Source organism: Macaca fascicularis, chromosome 16 (assembly GCF_037993035.2).
Source record: "Macaca fascicularis isolate 582-1 chromosome 16, T2T-MFA8v1.1".
Classification (NCBI taxonomy): domain Eukaryota; kingdom Metazoa; phylum Chordata; class Mammalia; order Primates; family Cercopithecidae; genus Macaca; species Macaca fascicularis.
The window spans coordinates 65,547,823-65,568,656 of record NC_088390.1 but is presented as its reverse complement, the minus strand read 5'-3'; the positions used below and the strand labels follow the sequence as shown (position 1 = coordinate 65,568,656).

The following is a 20,834-nucleotide window of genomic DNA, read 5'->3' as shown; positions in this document are numbered from 1 at the left end:
TGTGAGCCACTGTGCCCGGCCAAAGTTCTTTCTTAAACTCAATATCCTTTTTTCTTTTTGGCATCCCATGCCCCTTGATGGGATGTGTTCCCTTGTACCCTGTGGATATAGATAATTCTTTTGATGGTTTCTTCTATTCATTATCTCTGGTTCCTCTGAAATTTTGGGGGAGGGGGGCTGTTGCTGTCATCATAACCCATTGCAGCCTCCAACTCCTGGGCTGGCTGAAGCAATCCTCTTGCCTCAGCCTCCCGAGTAGCTGGGACCACAGGTGCATGCCACCACGCCTAGTTTTAAAATTCTTTTGTAGAGATGGGGTCTTACTATGATGCCCAGGCTGGGGGTGTTTCTATCTTTCCTGTTACAGGTTCCCTTCAAATGTCTGATAATCTTTGGCTATCTGTTCATAACAAGGCACTAAAAAGCTGAGTGAAAGGTCTATGTGGATGGGGCTTCCTGAATGATGGACTTCTCTGTGGAGTATTTGGACACGAACATGATCTTTATGTAGGAAGACACCTCCCTACCCTCACTCCCATTGTTGGTACAGGAAGGTTTTTCTTCCCTAAGCTAGTCAATTTTCTTTTCTTTTCTTTTTTTTTTTTTTTGAGACGGAGTCTTGCTCTGTCGCCCAGGCTGGAGTGCAGTGGCAGGATCTCAGCTCACTGCAAGCTCCGCCTCCCGGGTTCACACCATTCTCCTGCCTCAGCCTCCCGAGTAGCTGGGACTACAGGGGCCCGCCACCTCGCCCGGCTAGTTTTTTGTATTTTTTAGTAGAGACGGGGTTTCACCGTGTTAGCCAGGATGGTGTCAATCTCCTGACCTCGTGATCCGCCCGTCTCGGCCTCCTAAAGTGCTAGGATTACAGGCTTGAGCCACCGTGCGCAGCCAAGCTAGTCAATTTTCTAGAGAGTGTTCCTACGCTCTTTTGTTGAAGTCAGACTCTCTGACCAGAACGGAGGCTTTACCATATCCTCCCATTTTCAGCATGGTTGCTCCTTCTCACCTATAAAGTCCAGTCTCTCTGGTTCAGCCTTTCCAGAGGGAAAACCTCCAGTTTGCTACCTGGGTGGGAAAAGAGACATCGAGTCATCAGTGTCACCAGGGGCTTCCACTTCCTGAGCCTTTCTGATGTACTTTAGCATTGATCAACTTCTTTCCTGTCTTCTACTCCGTGACTTCTTTTTCTCCACTCTACTAAAGTCATTTCCATTTATCTATGCTCTCTGGCCTCCAAAATGTTGACATCTGTTGCCTCCCATTGTCTCTTCTCCAGGTCTCTTTGTCTATGTGACTTTATGCACTTCTTACTCCTTTGCTCTCATTTCAGTGGGCTTTTGAGAGGGAGAAGAGGTCAGAGTGGTGTGTATCCCCGTGATTCAATCTTTCACGCTACCCTAAAGTCTCTTTACAATGTTTGAACCAGGCGCGGTGTCTCACGCCTGTAATCGCAGCACTTTGTGCTTTGTTTTTTTTTTTGTTTTTATTTTTATTTTTTGTTTTTTTTTGAGATGGAGTCTCTCTCTGTCACCCAGGCTAGAGTGCAGTGGTGCGATCTCGGCTCACTGCAACCTCTGCCTCCTGGGTTCAAGAGATTCTCCTGCCTCGGCCTCCCAAATAGCTGGGATTACAGGTGCGTGCCACCACGACCGGCTAATTTTTGTATTTTTGTAGAGATGGGGTTTCACCATTGCTGGCCAGGCTGGTCTTGATCTCCTGACCTGAGGATCCGCCTGCCTCGGCCTCCCAATGTGCTGGGATTACAGGCGTAAGCCACCCCACCCGGCCAATCGCAGCACTTTGGGAGGTTGAGGTGGGCAGATCACAACGTCAGGAGTTCGAGACCAGCCTGGCCAACATGGCGAAACCCGGTCTCCACTAAAAATATATATTAAAAAAAAAAAAAAAAAGGCCCGGCGTGGTGGCTCTCGCCTGTAATCCCAGCACTTTGGGAGGCCAAGGCAGGTGGATCCCGAGGTCAGGTGATCAAGACCATCCTGGCTAACACGGTGAAACCCCGTCTCTACTAAAAATACAAAAATTTAGCCGGGCGTGGTGGCGGGCGCCTGTGGTCCCAGCTACTCGGGAGGCTGAGGCAGGAGAATGGCGTGAACCCGGGAGGCGGAGCTTGCAGTGAGCTGAGATCACGCCACTGCACTGCAGCCTGGGTGACAGAGTGAGACTCCGTCTCAAAAAACAAACAAACAAACAAACAAAAAGCTGGGCTTGGTGGCGGGCGCCTGTAATTCCAGCTACTATGGAGGCTGAGGCAGGAGAATCTCTTGAATCTGGGAGGCGGAGGTTGCAGTGAGCCAAGATGGCGCCACTGTACTCTGGCAATAGTGCAAGACTCCGTCTCAAAAAAGAAAAAAAAAAAAACCCCACAATGTTTGAATTCTGTGTGCCCTGCCTCCCCTTAGGTGGAAGTGTAGGCTGAAGCATGGGTGAGGCAAAGGGTAACAACTAGAAAATACATATCCTTCCTCAAAAAATTACATTCCATTTGACTCTTTCAGGGCAAGGTAAGAGCCATTTTTCCATTGTGTGATTTCTGTCAACTACTCTTTTCAAAAGGAGGAAGTCCTACCACCCTTCTATGTGTTTATGTATTTTGGCTAAGAGTGCTGGAGCGCTGGGTGAGGTCCTCAGAAGGGATGGAAAAATCTGAATCTTAACTCACAGTCAGCGCTAGACAGGAGCAGCAGAGATTACTGAATCCAGCTTCCTTATTGTATAAAAAGGAAACTGAAGCCCAGAGAGCTTTAGTCGATTTGGATCAACTTCGGTCCCTTGAGAAATACTTTTCTCAAAGGATGGCTAGATATCAAGCTCCTTGCAGTCTTTGGGCCTTTGGGTCTAATGTTCCCTATACCCCAATGCTGTGGGCTCCTCGCTGTGCCTCGGGTCAAAGGTCCCTTCAGAGACTGTCCCTCTCAGCACTGCGGCCAGTTTTACTTTTTTGTGGCACTTATTGATATTTAAAAATATTTATTCTACGAGTTATGTGACTTCTTCCACTGGAATGAAATCCCCATAAGAGACCATTCCTGTCTCGTTCACCGTTGAATCCTCAGGGTGAGCTGAGATTCGAAACAAAGTAGTATGGCACTAAAGTCGCGCTTTAGGCCCAACATTATGCTTCCAAAAATTTAGTAAAGACGATGGACTTCTGCGCACACGGGGAAGCGACAGTGAGAAAAGATACCCGGAAGTGAGCCACAGCAAAACATCCAGACTCGTCCGCACGGTGCCCCTTCTGACCTTTCCCTCCGGAAGCTTTCGCGGCTCTTGGGCGGGAGTGCGCACGCGCGGCCACCGGGGTCGCTCCGGGTCGCGCGCGGAGCAGGGGCTGGAGGGAAGGGTCAGCCTCCAGGGCTGGCAGGCGCCTGCGCTGCGGGGCTCCAGTCAGGACGCGCATTCTCGCTCCCTCCCTCGGCTGCGCGCGCCCGGTGGGCGTGGGAGGAGGCGGGGAACCGGGGAGGGGCGGGTGTCGCAGGAGGGAAGGAGCGAACCGGAGAGCGTCGTCCTGAGAGGAGTGAAGGCGGCAAAATGGCGGACCGCTTCTCCCGCTTCAACGAGGACCGAGACTTTCAGGTAAACACGGGCGTCGCCGAGGATGCGGGGAAGGCGCTGGTCTAGCCCAGAATGTCCTTCATCTCCGGCTCCCAGCCCTCTTTCCTTCCAGGTTTTGCTCCGACTTGCGAATTGGCTCTCTCTTCTCCCGTCTCTGCTTTCTCAAGAGGCCTCCCGGCTTGAGGGAGGCCGCATCTCCTCTCACGCGCATTCTCTACCCCAGAAACTCAGGCCGCGGGGCTTGCGGCTTCCGCCTGTTTGGCGTCGGATTTGGGAACCGGGCCTGGGAGCTCTGTGGGGGGCTGTGCCCTCCGGGTCTGCCCGGCCTGTGCCGGCAAAGGGCTGGCTCCCAGGGGACCAGAGGGGTGGTTGGGTTGGGCTGGGAGGACTTGGGGGCGAGTGTTGCTGAGGCCAAGGCTTCCGAACCCCGGGATTTTGCTCTCACGGATCCTTTTGGGGTCCTTCTCTTTTCTTTTTTCACTGTGATGAATCAGTTGCTTTCATTGTCTGTTTTTCCTTTTCCTTACCTGGGAAAAGGTTGCATTCGTTATCAGACGCCTTTTGGTTAGTCATACATTAAGATTTCCCGGGACATAAGTGTTGCTGCTGTTATTAGGCTGTTAATTGGGCTTGGAAAACAGTAAGTTACTGGACTATGATCCGATGTGAGCCTAACCTCAAATCCTATCTCGAAAGATTTGTAAGAAGCGTAATGATAATGGACCTTCCACGCGTGGGGTCACTAGTGCCAAAAGCTTGATTTTTCTTTTTTCAATTGCAAATGTTGGTATGGTAAAATGCCCTTACGATGGCAAGCTCTATTGAGTAAAAAATAAAGGCCAAATTAGAATAACTCGTTTTTTCGTTGTTGAAAATACCTTGCTGTTGAAATTGTTACCGCGGAAATCTCGACGACTAAAAGGGATTTAGTAGAGATTGGCTATTTCTAGGTAAAATACATCCGTAGAGTCTCAAAAAAAACCTCTGCATTACTACCGCATATCCTGGCAACTGCAATTTGGGTCAGGGGATGAATCTCAGAACTCAAGTTTTTATCCGGCTGCAGATCCTACTCAAAGCAATAGGAAAGCACTCTAGGTGTGTTTCAGAATGCAGTTTAAAGAGTTTGAATTCCCTGAGATGATAGGACTGGTAAATAAATAGATAAAGCAGTTTAACAATTTTAACTCAGCACTGTTAACAAGGTAGTACATAGAACGCTTATGAGAAGTTTTGCAGCAGTAAGGGATCTGGGGGCTGTTAAAGCCTTGTGATCATGCGCTTGCTGTATAGCTGCAGCACAATACAGAAGAATCTCAAGGTGTTCTAAGGATATAATGCAGATTCACCAAAGTTTGAAGCAGTTCATATTAGCCTTTTGATCCCTGAGAAATATATGTATATTTTAGCAAGCACTATAAAATATGAGTAGGCTGCAAGGTGTATGATGAGCTTTATTGATTTTTAAATTACCAATAGAGACCTATTGATAACTAAAGCCCGCAAATGCTTTTCAGAGGAGAGAATCTCAAGGTGACCTAATAAAATCGAAAATAGATAATATGGACAATTAAATTTTGAGGAAAGATGACTGTCAACCACAGAATTCCAGCAGGCTTAACAAACAGGATTTTCGGGGCCTTTAATGAAGATTTTGAAAATTGTGGATAGCAGAGTGTGAATGCTGTTTCCTGAAAAAAATTGAGGGGGTTAGCCTCTACTTTTTCAATACTCAGTTTCTAAGTAAGATGACCCTCTCTTTTGATGCTTTAGTTGGGTATTGCAAAACCTGATTTTGGTTTCATGGTAGTCCTTTGAAGATGATATGTATAGTTCATTTTCTGCTTCTATGTTGAAAGAACCAACCCGTTAAGTTGGGTCAGCCATGAAGATGTTGGGGTTTTTTTTGTTTGTTTGTTTTTGAGACGGAATCTCACTCTGTCGCCCAGGCTGGAGTGCAGTGGCACCATCTCGGCTTACTGCAACCTTCCCCTCCCGGGTTCAAGCGATTCTTCTGACTCAGACTGCCGAGCAGCTGAGACTACAGGCGCCTGTCACCACACCCGGCTTATTTTTGTATTTTTAGTAGAGATGGGGTTTCACCGTCTTGGCCAGGCTGGTCTCGAACTCCTGACCTCGTCATCCGCCTGCCTCGGCCTCCCAAAGTGCTGGGACTGCAGGTGTGAGCCACCGCACCCGGCCGAAAATGTTGGTTTTTAAAATTCAGATGTCCTAGCATTTTGGGTAAATAAGGTATTGGGAATGGAAACCTTTTTAGACAGTTGGAAGATGTTAAAACTTTTATAAATTATGTTAATTTATAACATTCATTTAAAGTACTTTTATTTAAAAATGAAGTGGTATTTTTCTGTGTGTTTTAATAAAGAGAAAAATACAGATTGTCTTTCACTTAATGATGTCTTTTGATTCAAAGTTATTGGTGAGAGAATGTAATGTAATAGGATTCTCCTGTGAATAATGTATCTGAAACATTTTCGGCTTCAGGTTATTCAAAATTAAACGTGGCCTCCTTAAAAGGTTTTGGGTGAAGCCACTGACTATACTTGAAAACAAATCATAGTAAGTTTCCAAACACAATGGATAGATCTTGTTGCTTTCAACAGATCTTGTAGCACTGGAAATTTTTCTGTTCATCTTCTCTGGTAAGTTCGAGATGACTGTTATTTTCTTTGCCTTTAATTTGGCAGGATGATTTAAAGCTGTAGAGCTTCACTCTCTACCAGTTTATCAAGTGCAAATTTTAGAGAGTTTGATGTCTCTTGAAATTATTATGGAGTCAGGGAGTTGGGCTGAGTATTACAATTTGTGAATACCTACGTTTCTTTTTTTTTTTTTTTTTTTTTTTGAGTCCGAGTCTCGCTCTGTCACCCAAGCTGGAGTGCAGTGGCGCGATCTTGGCTCACTGCAACCTCCGCCTCCCGGGTTCAAGCGATTCCCCTGTCTTGCCCTCCCGAGTAGTTGGGACTACAGGCGCTCGCCACCACACCCAGCTTTTTTTTTTTTTTTTTTTTTTTAAGAGACAGGGTTTCACCATGTTAGCCAGGATGGTCCTGATCTGCTGACCTCGTGATCCGCCCGCTTCGGCCTCCCAAAGTACTGGTATTACAGGCGTGAGCCTCCACACCCGGCATGAATACCTAAGTTTCAAAGGTATTTTGTATATATAGTGAAAAGTTACGGTTAACGGTGGTATTCCACTTGAAGCACTCATGAATATAGAGATTAATCATTATCAGGAACCTAACTTTTTTTAATTTGTAACTTTATTATAATAACGAACAGGTCCTATTCCACAGGCTTTATGTGTCTTATCTCATAGTCTTCACTATAACCCTTACGAGGTAGGTACTGTTTTTACTGCCGTTTTCAGCTGAGGCACAGAGAATTAGGTAACTTAGCCAATTACATACATCTGTTAAATGGCAGAGCCTAAATTCATACTGACTTTTGGACTCTTGAACTTGTCCTCGTGACCATTTTGTCTGCTGCTGACAATTACACATTTTATATAGCTGTAATTGAGTCATCAAATGTGGAGGATAAACTTATAGGTGACGAAGAATAAGGGAGCTTTTAGAAAGGTGATACAATTGCAGTTTTTATTCTGTTTGGTTTTGTCCAGATCTGTTTCTTTCTGGTCTCCCAGTGGCTTCTAGGGGGGCATTCAACAATGATAAATTACGTTGTGTCATAGAGGATATATTGTTAACTGTTTTAGTTTAGACATTCTTTTGTCTAGCCTTTAAAGTGTTGTTTTTTTAAATCTTTGGTAATCTTTGTAATCTAAGCTGATGTGTTTATTTTTACAAATGTTTTAAGAGCTTTAACTACTCCTTTAAGAATCTGACCTCAATTTCTGAATGAGATGTTACTTCTGCCGGCATTTACCAGATTAAGATATATTTGTTCACAGATTGAAGTGTTACACAAACTAATGGAAAATATATACCTTAAGATAATCAACACTTTGGATTACAGGTTCATTAAAGAAAGTTTTGTTTGTACAGTGATGTATAACTAGCCATACAGTGCCATTAAGATACAGTGCTTAGCATTTTATGGTTGCGCAGCTATTATTGGTGATGCAGCTGAATGCTGGTGAGGAAATGATCTTTAGCGTATGTACCTGCAGAGGACTGATGATTTGTGTTCTGAGTGTTCTCTGCATTTTATTTCTTTTCTTTTTTTTGTTTTGAGACGGAGTTTCGCTCTTGTTGCCCATGCTGGAGTGCAATGGCACCATCTCGGTTCACCTCAACCTCCGCCTCCCGGGTTCAAGCGATTCTCCTGCCTCAGCCTCCTGAGTAGCTGGGATTACAGGCATGTCCCACCACGTCCAGCTGTTTTTTATGTATTTTTTAGTAGAGACAGGGTTTCACCATGTTGGTCAGGCTGGTCTCAAACTCCCAGCCTCAGGTGATCCACCCACCTCAGCCTCCCAAAGTGCTGGGATTACAGGTGTGAGCCACTGCGCCCGGCCCTCTGCATTTTATTTATAGTGAAAAGTAACTACAGGAATAGATCAGTGAGTGATAAATTGATAAGAGAAACAAGACATACTATCTTAAAGGTCATAATAAAAATACAGAAATTGCCCAAGAACTTTCTGTAATCTATGTAAGTAATCATAATGGTAAATAGCAATAAGCTAGTCATGTATTACATTTATGCAGTATGTTTGTAGGATTCCTCTTTGGGTTTCCATATGTAACCAGTATGTGACCCTCAGGAAATTCTTAGTTGAGACTGTTAAGTGAAGAGGTTCATAGTTTTAAGATATTTAGGTCACAGAAGGGTATTAGTATATTTTCTGTATGTAATATAGTTGGCATTGTAATGCAGATGTGCCAGATATGACACATGGACAAGTGTTTTAAATGGTTTTTCCTATGTCTCCCTGTAATCTGGAAGAAATGCCACAAGCTATTTAAAGTAATGTCAGTTTGGCTTGGGATACTGAAACTTATGTAAAATCATTACTCTTTCCTGTCTCATAGTATGATAAGTGAAAAGGATTAGAATCAGGGCTGTTGTACCAGTTTCAAAATACTGATGCTGAATTGACATGATTATTAGCAAATGCAAAATGATACTGACATTGGTTAATATATTCTCAGGAGATCAAGAGTGACCAAAGTAAAGTCAGCGTAAGAGAAGTTTCCCTGGAGGTGATTTGAAGGGTAAATGGTATATAATCACTTTTAAAATGTGGGACATATCAAGGAATAACATCGCAGAGAGAGACTTAAGTTGTAATTAGGAAAGATTGGGGTTGGGAAGAGGGCTTCATGTGATGATATATTTCATTATTTGTTTTCAAAGTAGGCGTGGGAGGCAGGAAGAAACAGATCTGGACAAATACAGTATTAGACTGAGTGTTATTTCAGGTCTCTTACAGTACAGTCAGAATGATAGAAAAACAAGTATTCCTGTTGTACCTTTCCTTTTCTTCTATGCATGTAACGCAGTTCTCATTAGAGTACTGCAAAGGGATTCTTTCATCACATTTTCTTATGTCTTTATGATAAATTGTATAACCAAAGCTAAAATTTGTGACTTAAATTTTTATTCTTTTTTTTTTTTTTTTTTTTGGAGACGGAGTCTCGCTCTGTTGCCGAGGCTGGAGTGCAGTAGCACGATCTTAGCTCACTGCAAGCTCCGCCTCCTGGGTTCACGCCATTTTCCTGCCTCAGCCTCCCGAGTAGCTGGCACTACAGGCGCCCGCCACCACGCCCGGCTAATTTTTTGTATTTTTTAGTAGAGATGGGGTTTCACCATGTTGGTCAGGCTGGTCTCGATCTCCTGACCTCGTGATCCACCCACCTCGGCCTCCCAAAGTGCTGGGATTATAGGCATGAGCCACCGCGCCCAGCTAAAATTATTTTAAGACACATATATAATAAGCTATCGCAATTGTGCTGCTTCATAATTGAGATACATTTCCATGTGATTTCTGTTTATCTGGGTACATGATAAAAATTTTTTAAAGGACAGTCTGTTTTTCTTTTCTTTTTTTTTGGAGACAGTGTCTGGCTCTTTTGCCCAGGCTGAAGTACAGTTGTGGGATCTTGGCTCACTGCAGTCTCCACCTCCTGGGCTCAAGCAGTCCTCCCACTTCAGCCTCCCGAGTAGCTGGGACTACAGGAATGTATCACCATGACTGGCTAAGCTCTGTATTTTTTTTAGAGACAGGGTTTCAACTTGTTGCCCAGGCCGATATTGAACTCCTGGGCTCAAGCAATCCTCCCACCTCAGCCTCCCAAAGTGCTGGGATTACAGGCATGCACCACTGCACCCAGCTGACAGTCTGTTTTTTTAATGTGGTCAAGATTTTTTTAATTTAATTTTTTAAAATGAAAAAAATTTTTTTTTTTGACACAAGGTCTCACTCTGTCACTCAGGCTGGAGTGCAGTGACGTGATCATGGCTACCAGCAGCCTCGACCTCCCAGCTTCAAGTGATTCTCCCACCTCAGCCTTCTGAGTAGCTGGAGCTACAGGTGTATCACCAAGCCCTGCTAATTTTTTTGCATTTTTGTAGAGATGGGGTTTCGCCATGTCACCCAGGCTGGTCTCAACTCCTGAGCTCAAGCTATCCTACCATCTCGGCCCCCCAAAAGTGCTGAGATTACAGGCATGTGCCACTGCACCTGGCCAAGATGACCATTTTCTGAAAAGAAGTAGCAGAAGTTCGTGAGATCTTAATTATGAATCAGAAACCTATGTAAAGGTTTCATTTTTGCTCTTGTGACTTAGTTTCTAGTATTTTATTAATGAAAATGGTTTCTAGCTTCGAAGTGGATTCCAGTTCATGAGTTCTGTTAAAATTCCTTCCCTGAAACAACTTAGTACTTTTGCTTGTATGTCTGGCATTAATTTTCTTTTCATATTAGCATTGCCATTTAGCATTAAATGAAAGCAGATTCATGGTAATTACCCAAGGAATTACAGATGACCACCACTAATACTGAAAGAAGTCATTGATTTGATATTGCAGTGAATACCAGAAGATGTTGTAATGATTTTCCACTTATAAAAAGTGAATTGTCCATTTAACTGTGGAAGTCTAAGCAAATGTGCTTAATGCATATTGTATTAGTCAATGCAAAAAGTTAAATATGCCCAGGCTGAAAGAAGCTATATGCTGTATGGTCATTTTTTATACCAAATGATTTCTTTGGAATTTAAACAAATATGTTTAGTATTTTATTCCTAATTTAGGAAGAAAAAGCAGCTAAAGTTATTCTGACATTGTACACAGATTAGTAGCACATGACTCTGTTATTTAGTAAGCCCTATAGATAGTAAGGAATTAAAATTGTTAGTGAGCAAAACAGGAGTATCCTGCCATTTACTTTAATTCTTTTTATCATAGTTTTGAGGTACAATAGTTCCTGTGTGCATGTCACTCAAGCAACCAGAAAGTGTCTTTGTAATACGCATTTGGTCTCATCTCATGAAGTTCCAATTATTTGTTGTCATCCTTGCCACTCTTTGGCAATTACATTGATTTCAAAGAGGAATTCCAGTTCATCTTAGTGTTTCATAGAATTGAAACACAGAATAGCTTTACAGGTTTAAAGTTGTAATAGAAAAAAGTCATAGAGTTTTCTGACGTTTTAATAATGACATTGTTGGAAAAGTCAGTACCTCTCTTATAGCTCCCCTAACATTATTCTTCCAGAGTTAATGAGAAAAGAGGAGCTTAATTTTTCATCCTTTTTGTAGGCAGTGCTGATCAAAATCAAGAAATTATTTTGACACTGTAGGTCTTGACTATAGAAGTAAAGGTAGGTTGGGCGCAGTGGTTCACGCCTGTAATCCCAGCATTTTGGGAGGCTGAGGCAGGTGGATCACCCGAGGTCGGGAGTTCGAGACCAGCCTGGCCAAAATGGCGAAACCCCATCTCTACTAAAAATACAAAAAATTAGCTGGGTGTGGTGGTGTGCTCCTGTAGTCCTTGCTACTCGGGAGGCTGACGCAGGAGAATCTCTTGAACCTGGGAGGCGGAGGTTGCAGTGAGCCGATCCTGCACTATTGCACTACAGCCTGGGCAACAGAGTGAGACTCCGTCTCAAAACAATACAAAACATAACAGAAAAAGAAATTAAGCTAATGCTTGTGGATTGTATGCTGTAGTGTCAGTGATTTCCCTTGTTGCTATGAATAGAGAGCTATGAGTAAAATTATGAGGAATCTTTAAAGAAAGGGCAAAAGTGGTCGAAAATTTAATTGGTTTAATATTTGTACTAGGGTATCATCTGTGCAAGCAATAACAAGGGTTATATTTACTTTGAGAATAGTTTCTAGAATATAGACTTAATTTTTGAAAACTTAAATAAAACAGTGTTTGAATAGTGGTTGTACTAAGAAGTACTTATTGTAATTTAAGTGTTACTGTGCGGGTAGTTGGTTAAGAAGTGTTTTTGTTTTTCTTTTTTCTTTTTCTTTTTTTTTTTTTTTTTTTTTTGAGACAGAGTCTCGCTCTGTCGCCTAGGCTGGAGTGCAGTGGCCGGATCTCAGCTCACTGCAAGCTCCGCCTCCCAGGTTTACACCATTCTCCTGCCTCAGCCTCCCGAGTAGCTGGGACTACAGGCACCCGCCACCTTGTCCGGCTAGGTTTTTTTTTGTATTTTTAGTAGAGACGGGGTTTCACCGTGTTAGCCAGGATGGTCTCGATCTCCTGACCTCGTGATCCGCCCGTCTTGGCCTCCCAAAGTGCTGGGATTACAGGCTTGAGCCACCGCGCCCGGCCTGTTTTTGTTTTTCAAGGAGTTTTCATATTAGTTGGAGAGATAAACATAAGTAATAAAGTTTAGTTTATTATTCATAAGACCAGCATGATTATCAGAAAAACAGTATAGCTAATAAATGCAAAACTCTAAGGAGAGAACCCTTAAAGTGGGATGATTGGATATGATGTTATGTTATGTTATGTTATGTTATGTTATGTTATGTTATGTTATGTTATGTTTTTCAGACAGAGTCTTGCTCTGTTGCCCAGGCTGGAATGCAGTGGCGTGATCTCAGCTCACCGCAACCTCCACCTCCTGGGTTCAAGCAGTTCTCATGGCTCACCCTCACAAGTAGCTGGGATTACAGGCGCCCACCACCACGCCTGACTAATTTTTGTATTTTTAGTAGAGATGGGGTTTCACCATGTAGGTCAGGCTGGTCTTGAACTCCCACCTCCAGTGATCTGCCTGCCTTGGCCTCCCAAAGTGCTGAGATTACAGGTGTGAGCCACCGTGCTGGCCTGGGCATACTTTTATGAAGAAGTTAGCATTTAAGCTGGATCTTGAAGGTTGGGATTGCAACCTTCAAGTGAATGGAAGTACACTCAGTTGGAAAAAATAGCCAGGACAAAAGTAAAGAAGTAGAACAAGCAGAATTTGTTTTTTTAGGACAATGAATTAATGATTGGGCATAGGGAAAAAGTGGAGACTAGGGCTGCAAAGATAAATTTTATTTTAATACTATAAGCAGGAATGCACTAACTATTTAAGGTGCTTAAGCTGAGGGATAGACAGTCAAAGCCCTCTTACTTATAGGAAGATTAATTCAGCTATAGTTTGTTAGATGTGCTATACCCATATAGTTAAAGTGCTGATAACCAGTCTCTCTTAACCAGAGTTAATGTGAATAGGAGCAAATGGGTAGAGGGTGTATATGAGGAGTGATTACAATAATGGACCATGTGATTTCTTTTTTTTTGAGATGAAGTTTCGCTCCTGTTGCCCAGGCTGGTATGCAGTGGTGCGGTCTTGGCTCACTGCAACCTCCGCCTCCCAGGTTCAAATGATTCTCCTGCCTCAGCCTCCCAAGTAGCTGGGATTACAGGCGCCTGCCACCATGCCCGGCTAATTTTTGTATTTTTAATAGGGACAGGGTTTCACTATGTTGGCCAGGCTGGTCGCGAGCTCCTGACCTTAGGCGATCCATCCACCTCGGCCTCCCAAAGTGCTGAGATTACAGGTGTGAGCCACTGTGCCCAGCTGGACCATGTGATTTTAAGCTCAGTAAGGAGATGAATGAGGACTTTTGGGAGTGCGGGTGGTGGCAGCAGTGTAGGTAGTGAGAGGATGAAAAATTGGTAGGATCAATGGATTGTAGATTCTAATGGGATTTAAGACTTGTTAGAGTGGGAGTACTGGAGGGAATGAGCTAGAAAGATAGAAGGTGGTGGTTGTAGAATACAATGTTTGAAATAACAGTTATATTAATAGAAGGGTTGAGATTACTAATGATTATGAGAGTACATGGTTAAGGCAGAATGGAGAACAAGATCATTTTAGGAAAGGAAGTTAAGGAACTGAGGCACCAGGATGTTACAAAGATAATCTGACCTGGTTATGAGAATGGTAATATGGTATAGTTGTATACTTTATGGTTTAATAAATGCCTTTTATATAATGTTCTTTTCTGGTTCTTTTAATAATTCAGTGAAGTAAATAGAATAGGTACTAATCCTGTTTTGAAGATGAAGAAACTGAGGCCTGGATAAATTATTTTGCCTAGTGCAGAGCTGAAGTTTGAACTTTGATCTTTTGACTTCTTTTGTTCTTTTCTTTTTAAATAAAAGAGGTGGAATTTTGTTACATTGCCCAGGCTGGACTTGAACTCCTGGGCTCACACCATCCTCCCACCTGTGCCTCCCTAGTAGCTGAGACTACAGGTGCATGCCATCGAGCCTGGCTGATTTCTTGTATAGTATTCTGTTTACTGTGGTATATAGATTGGCCTCTCTTCAAGGTATATATACTGTGATATATACATTGTGGTATGTAGAATGTTGGTATTATCTCCAGTATGTAAAACATTGTACTACTTTAATACATGACAGCATTTTGTACCAGTTAATAAACTGGTAGGAAATAGTTGGTATGCTTATTAAAGATTATAATTTTTGTTTCAGAAACATCTCAGTATTAAAAACCAATAGTTGGTCCGGGCGCGGTGGCTCAAGCCTGTAATCCCAGCACTTTGGGAGGCTGAGACGGGCGGATCACGAGGTCAGGAGATCGAGACCATCCTGGCTAACACGGTGAAACCCCGTCTCTACTAAAAAATACAAAAAAATCTAGCCGGGCGAGGTGGCGGGCGCCTGTAGTCCCAGCTGCTCAGGAGGCTGAGGCAGGAGAATGGTGTAAACCCGGGAGGCGGAGCTTGCAGTGAGCTGAGATCCGGCCACTGCAGTCCAGCCTGGGCAACAGAGCAAAACTCCATCTCAAAAAAAAAAAAAAAAAAAAAAAACCAATAGTTGTCAGGCATGGTGGCTTATGCCTGTAATCCCAGCACTTTGGGAGCCAAGGTGGATGGATAACCTGAGGTCAGGAGTTTGTGACCAGCCTGGCCAACATGGCAAAACCCTGTCTTTACTAAAAATACAAAAATTAGCTGAGCATAGTGGTGCATACTTGTAGTCCCACCTACTGCGGAGGGGAGGCTGCTGAGGCAGGAGAATTGCATGAACCCAGGAGGCAGAGGTTGTTGTGAGTCAGGATTCTGCCACTCACTCCAGCCTGGGTGACAGAATGAGACTGTCTTAAAAACAAACAAAAAAAACAAACAAAAAAACAAATGACTTACCACCATTGGTTTAATTGGTTATAAACCAGTGGTTTGATTGGTCATTTATGACTTCTTGCTTGTCTTTTCACTGTCTGTGGGTCTAGCAGATAATCCCATTCCATTTTCCAAACATTAGTGAGTACCTGATTGTTATTGTGTTATCATAAAAGCATAAGAAAACAAGACAAAAGTCCATTTTGTTCATTTGTTCCAGTAAAATAATAGATTGGAGAGGAGAATGGTATTTCTACTGGATACTCCCAAGTTAGGGTACTATAAGCTTATCCTTGATCATTACACCTTTATAAAAGTTGACTACTGTGATATATGGTGAGGATAATATCAGCTACTGTTTGTTGCCAGCTAGATTACATGTCAGGTCTGGTGCCAAGACATTTTGAAGATATTTGTCTAATCCAAGTAACTCTCCAAACTAGTTGGTGGTATCTCACTTTTTTTTTTTCCTTAAACTTTTTTTTTTTTTTTTTTTTTTTTTTTTGTGGAGACGGAGTCTTGCTCTGTCGCCCAGGCTGGAGTGCAGTGACTCCATCTCAGCTCACTGCAAGCTCCACCTCCCAGGTTCATGCCATTCTCCTGCCTCAGCCTTCCGAGTAGCTGGGACTACAGGTATGTGCCACCATGCCTGGCTAATTTTTTTGTATTATTAGTAGAGATGGGATTTCACCATGTTAGCTAGGATGGTCTCTATCTCCTGACCTCATGATCCTCCTGCTGGGATTACAGGCGCCTTTTTTTTTTTTTTTTTTTTTTTTTTTTTGAGTTGTCTCTGTCACCCAGGCTGGAGTGCAGTGACTCCATCTTGGCTCACTGCAAGCTCCGCCTCCCAGGTTCACATCATTCTCCTGCCTCAGCCTCCCGAGTAACTGGGACTACAGGCGCCCGCCACTACGCCTGGCTGATTTTTTGTGTTTTTAATAGAGATGGCGTTCACCATGTTGGTCAGACTGGTCCCAAACTCCTGACCTCAGATGATCCGCGCCCACCTTAGCCTCCCAAAGTGTTGGGATTACAGGCATGAGCCAACGTGCCTGGCCTTTTTTTTTTTTTTTAATAGAGGCAGGGTCTTGCTGTGTTTCCCAGGCTATACTTGAACTGAAGCAATTCTTTCACCTCAGTCTGTTGACTAGTTGGGACTATAGGCATGTGCCACTGCTCCTGGCTAAAAGTTAGTTTTTCTGGCTGGGTGCAGTGGCTCATGTCTGTAATCACAGCACTTTAGGAGGTCGAGGTGGGCGGATCACTTGAGGTCAGGAGCTCAAGACCAGCCTGGCCAACATGGTGAAACCCCGTCTGCTACTAAAAAATATAAAAATTAGGCCGGGCGTGGTGGCTTACACCTGTAATCCAGCACTTTGGGAGGCCAAGGAGGGCAGATAACTTGAGGTCAGGAGTTCAAGACCAGCCTGGCCAACATGGTGAAACCCCGTCTCTACTAAAAATACAAAAATTAGTTAGCTGTGGTGGCACGTGCCTGTAATCCCAGTAAGGCTGAGGCAGGAGAATCACTTGAACCCGGGAGGCAGAGGTTGCAGTGAGCCAAGATCATGCCACTGCACTCCAGCCTGGGCAACAGACCAAGACTCTGTCTCAAAAAAAAATTACAAAAATTAGCTGGGCACGGTGGCTGGTACCGGTAATCCCAGCTACTTGGGATACTGAGGCATGAGAATTTGTTAAACCTGGGAGGCGGAGGTTGCAGTGAGCCAACATCGCCCCACTGCACTCCAGCCTGGGCAACAGAGTAAGACACTGTCTCAAAAATAAATAAATAAAATTTTTAAAAAAATAAATTTTATTTTTCAGCATAGTGCTTTTTTGGGAAAACAGTTATTTCTTGTCCTAATCACATTATCCAGAAGAATTTGATGTGTCAAACAGGTGTACATGTATTTTTAGATGAGTGTGTGATATTTCTGCACCCTTGACCCAGTGTGATGTGTTTTCAGGTTCTTAGTTACTTGTTGAGATTGCTGGCCAATTATCTTTCCTACCAATTAACATAGAATTAAATTTATGTATTAAGTGAAGTTTATTCCTCTGGGTCATTGACTGGCCTCAGCAGTATTTTAAAATAATAATCTATTACTTTGTACCTCTTTAAACCTCACAACGTATGTAACAATGCTATAGTGTAATAATCTGGATTTTACAGCGGGGGAAACGGGCCTAGAGAGAGGTTTGGGAATTTGCCCAAGGTTATACAACTAGCAAATGGTAGTGACTTGATTTCTGGTGTCTCTGACTTCAGAGAGCTTTGTTTGTTATAATAATATACTGGAAACTGTTGTAAATCAGACTATATGATTATGGAAACAACAGTGAAGAATTAGGTTCATTAGGAATTGATCACAATGGTGTTTCTGTCTACCTTGTAAATAGAAATAATTTTTTTCTCTTTTGAGACAGTGTCTCACTCTGTTGCCCAGGCCAGAGTTCAGTGGTGTAATCTTGGCTTACCACAACCTCCATCTACCGGGTTCAAGCAGTTCTCCTGCCTCAGCCTCCCTAGTAGCTGGGACTGCAGGTGCCTGCCACCACACCTGGCCAATTTTTGTATTTTTGGTAGAGACAGGGTTTCACCATGTTGGCCAGGCAGGTCTTGAACTGTTGACTTCAGATGATTCACCCACCTCAGCCTCCCAAATTGCTGGGATTACAGGCATGAGCCATCGCATCTGGCCGTAAATTGAAATAAATTTTAAGTATACTAGTGAAATGACACCAATAATCCCCAGGATGTCCATTTCTTTTTGGATAGGCTTTTTCTCCCGGGACATTTTCTTTTTAAATTCCATTTTTAAAGGCGCATACATACATTTATTTATTGAGACAGGATTTCTTACAGGTCAAGGATTCTACTTCCAAACACAGGACAAAAGTGGAAATTTGCCCAGGATGCAGTACAGTGGTGCGATCACTGCTTACTGCACTCTTGACCTCTTGGACTCAGGCGATCCTCCCATTGCAGCCTCCCGAGTAGCTGGGACTACAGGTGTGTACCACCACATTCAGTTAATTTAATTTTTTGTATTGTTTGTAGAGACGGGGTCTTCTTTTGTGGTCTTGAACTCCTGGCCTCTAGTGATCTTCCTGCCTTCCAAAGTGCTAGGATTACAAGTGTGAGCCACCATGCCCAGCTAGGATCCACCAACTTTGAGCTTTGAGTAATATTATTCATTTAAAAATGTTTTTCAAAGAATTTGTATTAATTATTATTTTTTGAGATGGAGTCTTGCTCTGTCACCAGGCTGGAGTGCAGTGGCGCGATCTCGGCTCACTGCATCCTCTGCCTCTCAGGTTCAAGCAATTCTCTGCTTCAGCCTCGCGAGCAGCTGGGATTACAGGTGCCCGCCACCACACCTGGCTAATGTTTGTGTTTTTAGTAGAGACGGGGTTTCACCATCTTGGCTAGGCTGGTCTTGAACTCCTGACCTTGTGGTCCACCTGCCTTGGCCTCCCAAAGTGCAGGGATTACAGGCATGAGCCACTGCACCTGACTGAAGTTGTATTAAATTTTAATAGTTATAGGAAGAGGGAAGAGGATAAGAACAGCTCTTTAGAGTTTCAGTATTGTGTTTTGCTTTTTGAGATTATAGGCTCTTGATTGTGATCTTTGACTTGTCCTAATAATTCCTTCTTTTTTTTTTTTGAGACAGAGTTTCGCTCTTTTTGCCCAGGCTGGAGTGCAATGGTGCACTCTCGGCTCACTGCAACCTCTGCCTCCCGCGTTCAAGCGATTCTCCTGCCTCAGCCTTCCGAGTAGTTGGGATTACAGGCATGTGCCACCACCCTAGCTAATTTTGTATTTTTAGTAGAGATGGGGTTTACTCCATGTTGGTCAGGCTGGTCTTGAATTCCCGACCTCAGGTGATCCACCTGCCTCGGCCTCCCAAAGTGCTGGGATTACAGGCGTGAGCCACTGCACCCGGCAATAATTCCTTCTCCTCCAGCTCTAATTTCTCTCTACTCATTTCTATATAGTTTAATCATGTAAAGGGTACAGCTGTGGGATTATGTAGACGTCAGAATCAGCACCAGTTAGCAAATAATAAGATTTCATTTATCTGGATGAATTTAAGGCAATTCCTGTCTTTATTGATACTTTAAATGATCACCACAACCAAATTTATAAGAGAAGTTTCCACATTTGTCCTGTGTTTGGAAGTAGAATCCTTGACCTGTAAGGAGCTAGAGGTACTGTGTGTTTTAATGACATGCAGGGCAGGTCAGCCAGGTTGTATTCATTGGCCATTAGACCTACCACAAGTTGAAGTTTTTTTTAAGAGTGGAGGCAGTTGAAGGAAAGTCAATTGGGTGTGTGCATATAATTTAAAATCTAATACTTTTTTTTTTTTTTTTAAGAAAAGCTAGATTGCTTCCAGTCTGACCCTTTTGAACTTATATTCCTGATCAGAATAAATGAAAAACTATATTTCAACTTTGAAAGCCTATAGTATTCAGAAAGGAAGAGTTGATTTAGATAATGAAATAAGTGTTCCAAGCAGTCATTTTTTTAAATTTAAACTTTATTTTTTACCTCCCTCAGCTCGTACCTATAAGCAGTCATTAAAACTAAATTTTAGAAATGCTATAATGTAGGACCTATGAATTTTTGCCAGGATAAGCATGAGTTTTAGTTTATACCTTTTATTTTGGAATAATTACTGTTAGCATCTTTTGTTTTTTCTTTTTTTGTTTTTTTTCTAAGACAGGGTCTTGCTGTGTCACCCAGGCTGGACTGAAGTGGCAAGATCATAGTTTACTGCAGCCTCCAACTCCTAGACTCAAGGGATCCTCCTCCCCACTCAGGCTCTTGAATAGCTGAGACTACAGGTGTACACCATGATTAAAAATTAAAAAAAAAAATTTTTTTTTTAATTTATGAAGATAGGGTGTCACTGTGTTTTCCTGGCTGATCTTGAACTCCTGGGCTCAAGAGATCCTCCCACCTTGGCTTCCCAAAGTGCTGGGTTATAGGTGTGAGCCACTGTACCCAGCCTTAATACCCATTTTATCTCAAAGTGGTTTGTATGATATATTATATGATCATCTACATCTAAAGGAAATTCAGAGATCTAAGTGAGGTTTTAAAGGGAAGGTACAGCAGCAAAAAATACCTTTTAGATCCTTTTGAGGCCTTCAGATAATCAGATGCCATACTGTTTTTAGAAAGAATGACCCTGATAAGTCTATGTTTGTCAGAATGACTCAATTTTGGTGGGGAGGTGGGTTGGGAGGCAAGAAATAAAATATCACCACTACTATCATTGTCATCTTTACTACGATTATTACTATAGTTATGCCCTGGGGGTTTGAAATCACATTTTTCCTCCTTCCTCTTTCTGTTTTTCTAGTATAACATTTCAAAAGGAACAAAAGGCAACTGGGCGCAGTGGCTCACGCCTATAATCCCAGCACTTTGGGAGGCTGAGGTGGGCGAATCACCTGAGGTCAGGAGTTCAAGACCAGCCTGGCCAACATGGTGAAACCCCGTCTCTACTAAAATACAAAAATTAGCTGGGCATGATGGCAGGTGCCTGTAATCCCAACTAGGGAGGCTAAGGTGGGAGAATTATTTGAACCCGGGAGAGGGAGGTTGCAGTGAGCCAAAATGGCACCATTGCACTCCAGCCTGGGTGACAGAGACTC

At 43.0% G+C, this 20,834-nt stretch overlaps 1 protein-coding gene across 27 annotated transcripts in view; it reads left to right on the top strand.

Moving 5' to 3' along the window:
* Positions 1-3,323: 3,323 nt before the first annotated feature.
* GPATCH8 (G-patch domain containing 8) overlaps positions 3,324-20,834 on the top strand; it is a 107,832-nt gene continuing 90,321 nt past the window's right edge. For 21 of the 27 annotated variants that reach the window (XM_065531676.1, XM_045374674.1, XM_005584433.3 and 18 more), the window contains exon 1: positions 3,324-3,594. Coding sequence is in view for 2 of the 27 variants with exons in the window: in XM_005584433.3 (XP_005584490.1) it covers positions 3,550-3,594 (45 nt within the window). In the remaining 25 variants the exon portion in view is untranslated. The remainder of the gene's footprint in view (positions 3,595-20,834) is intronic. The other 6 variants (XM_074019850.1, XM_074019848.1, XM_074019852.1 and 3 more) reach the window with 1 other exon arrangement.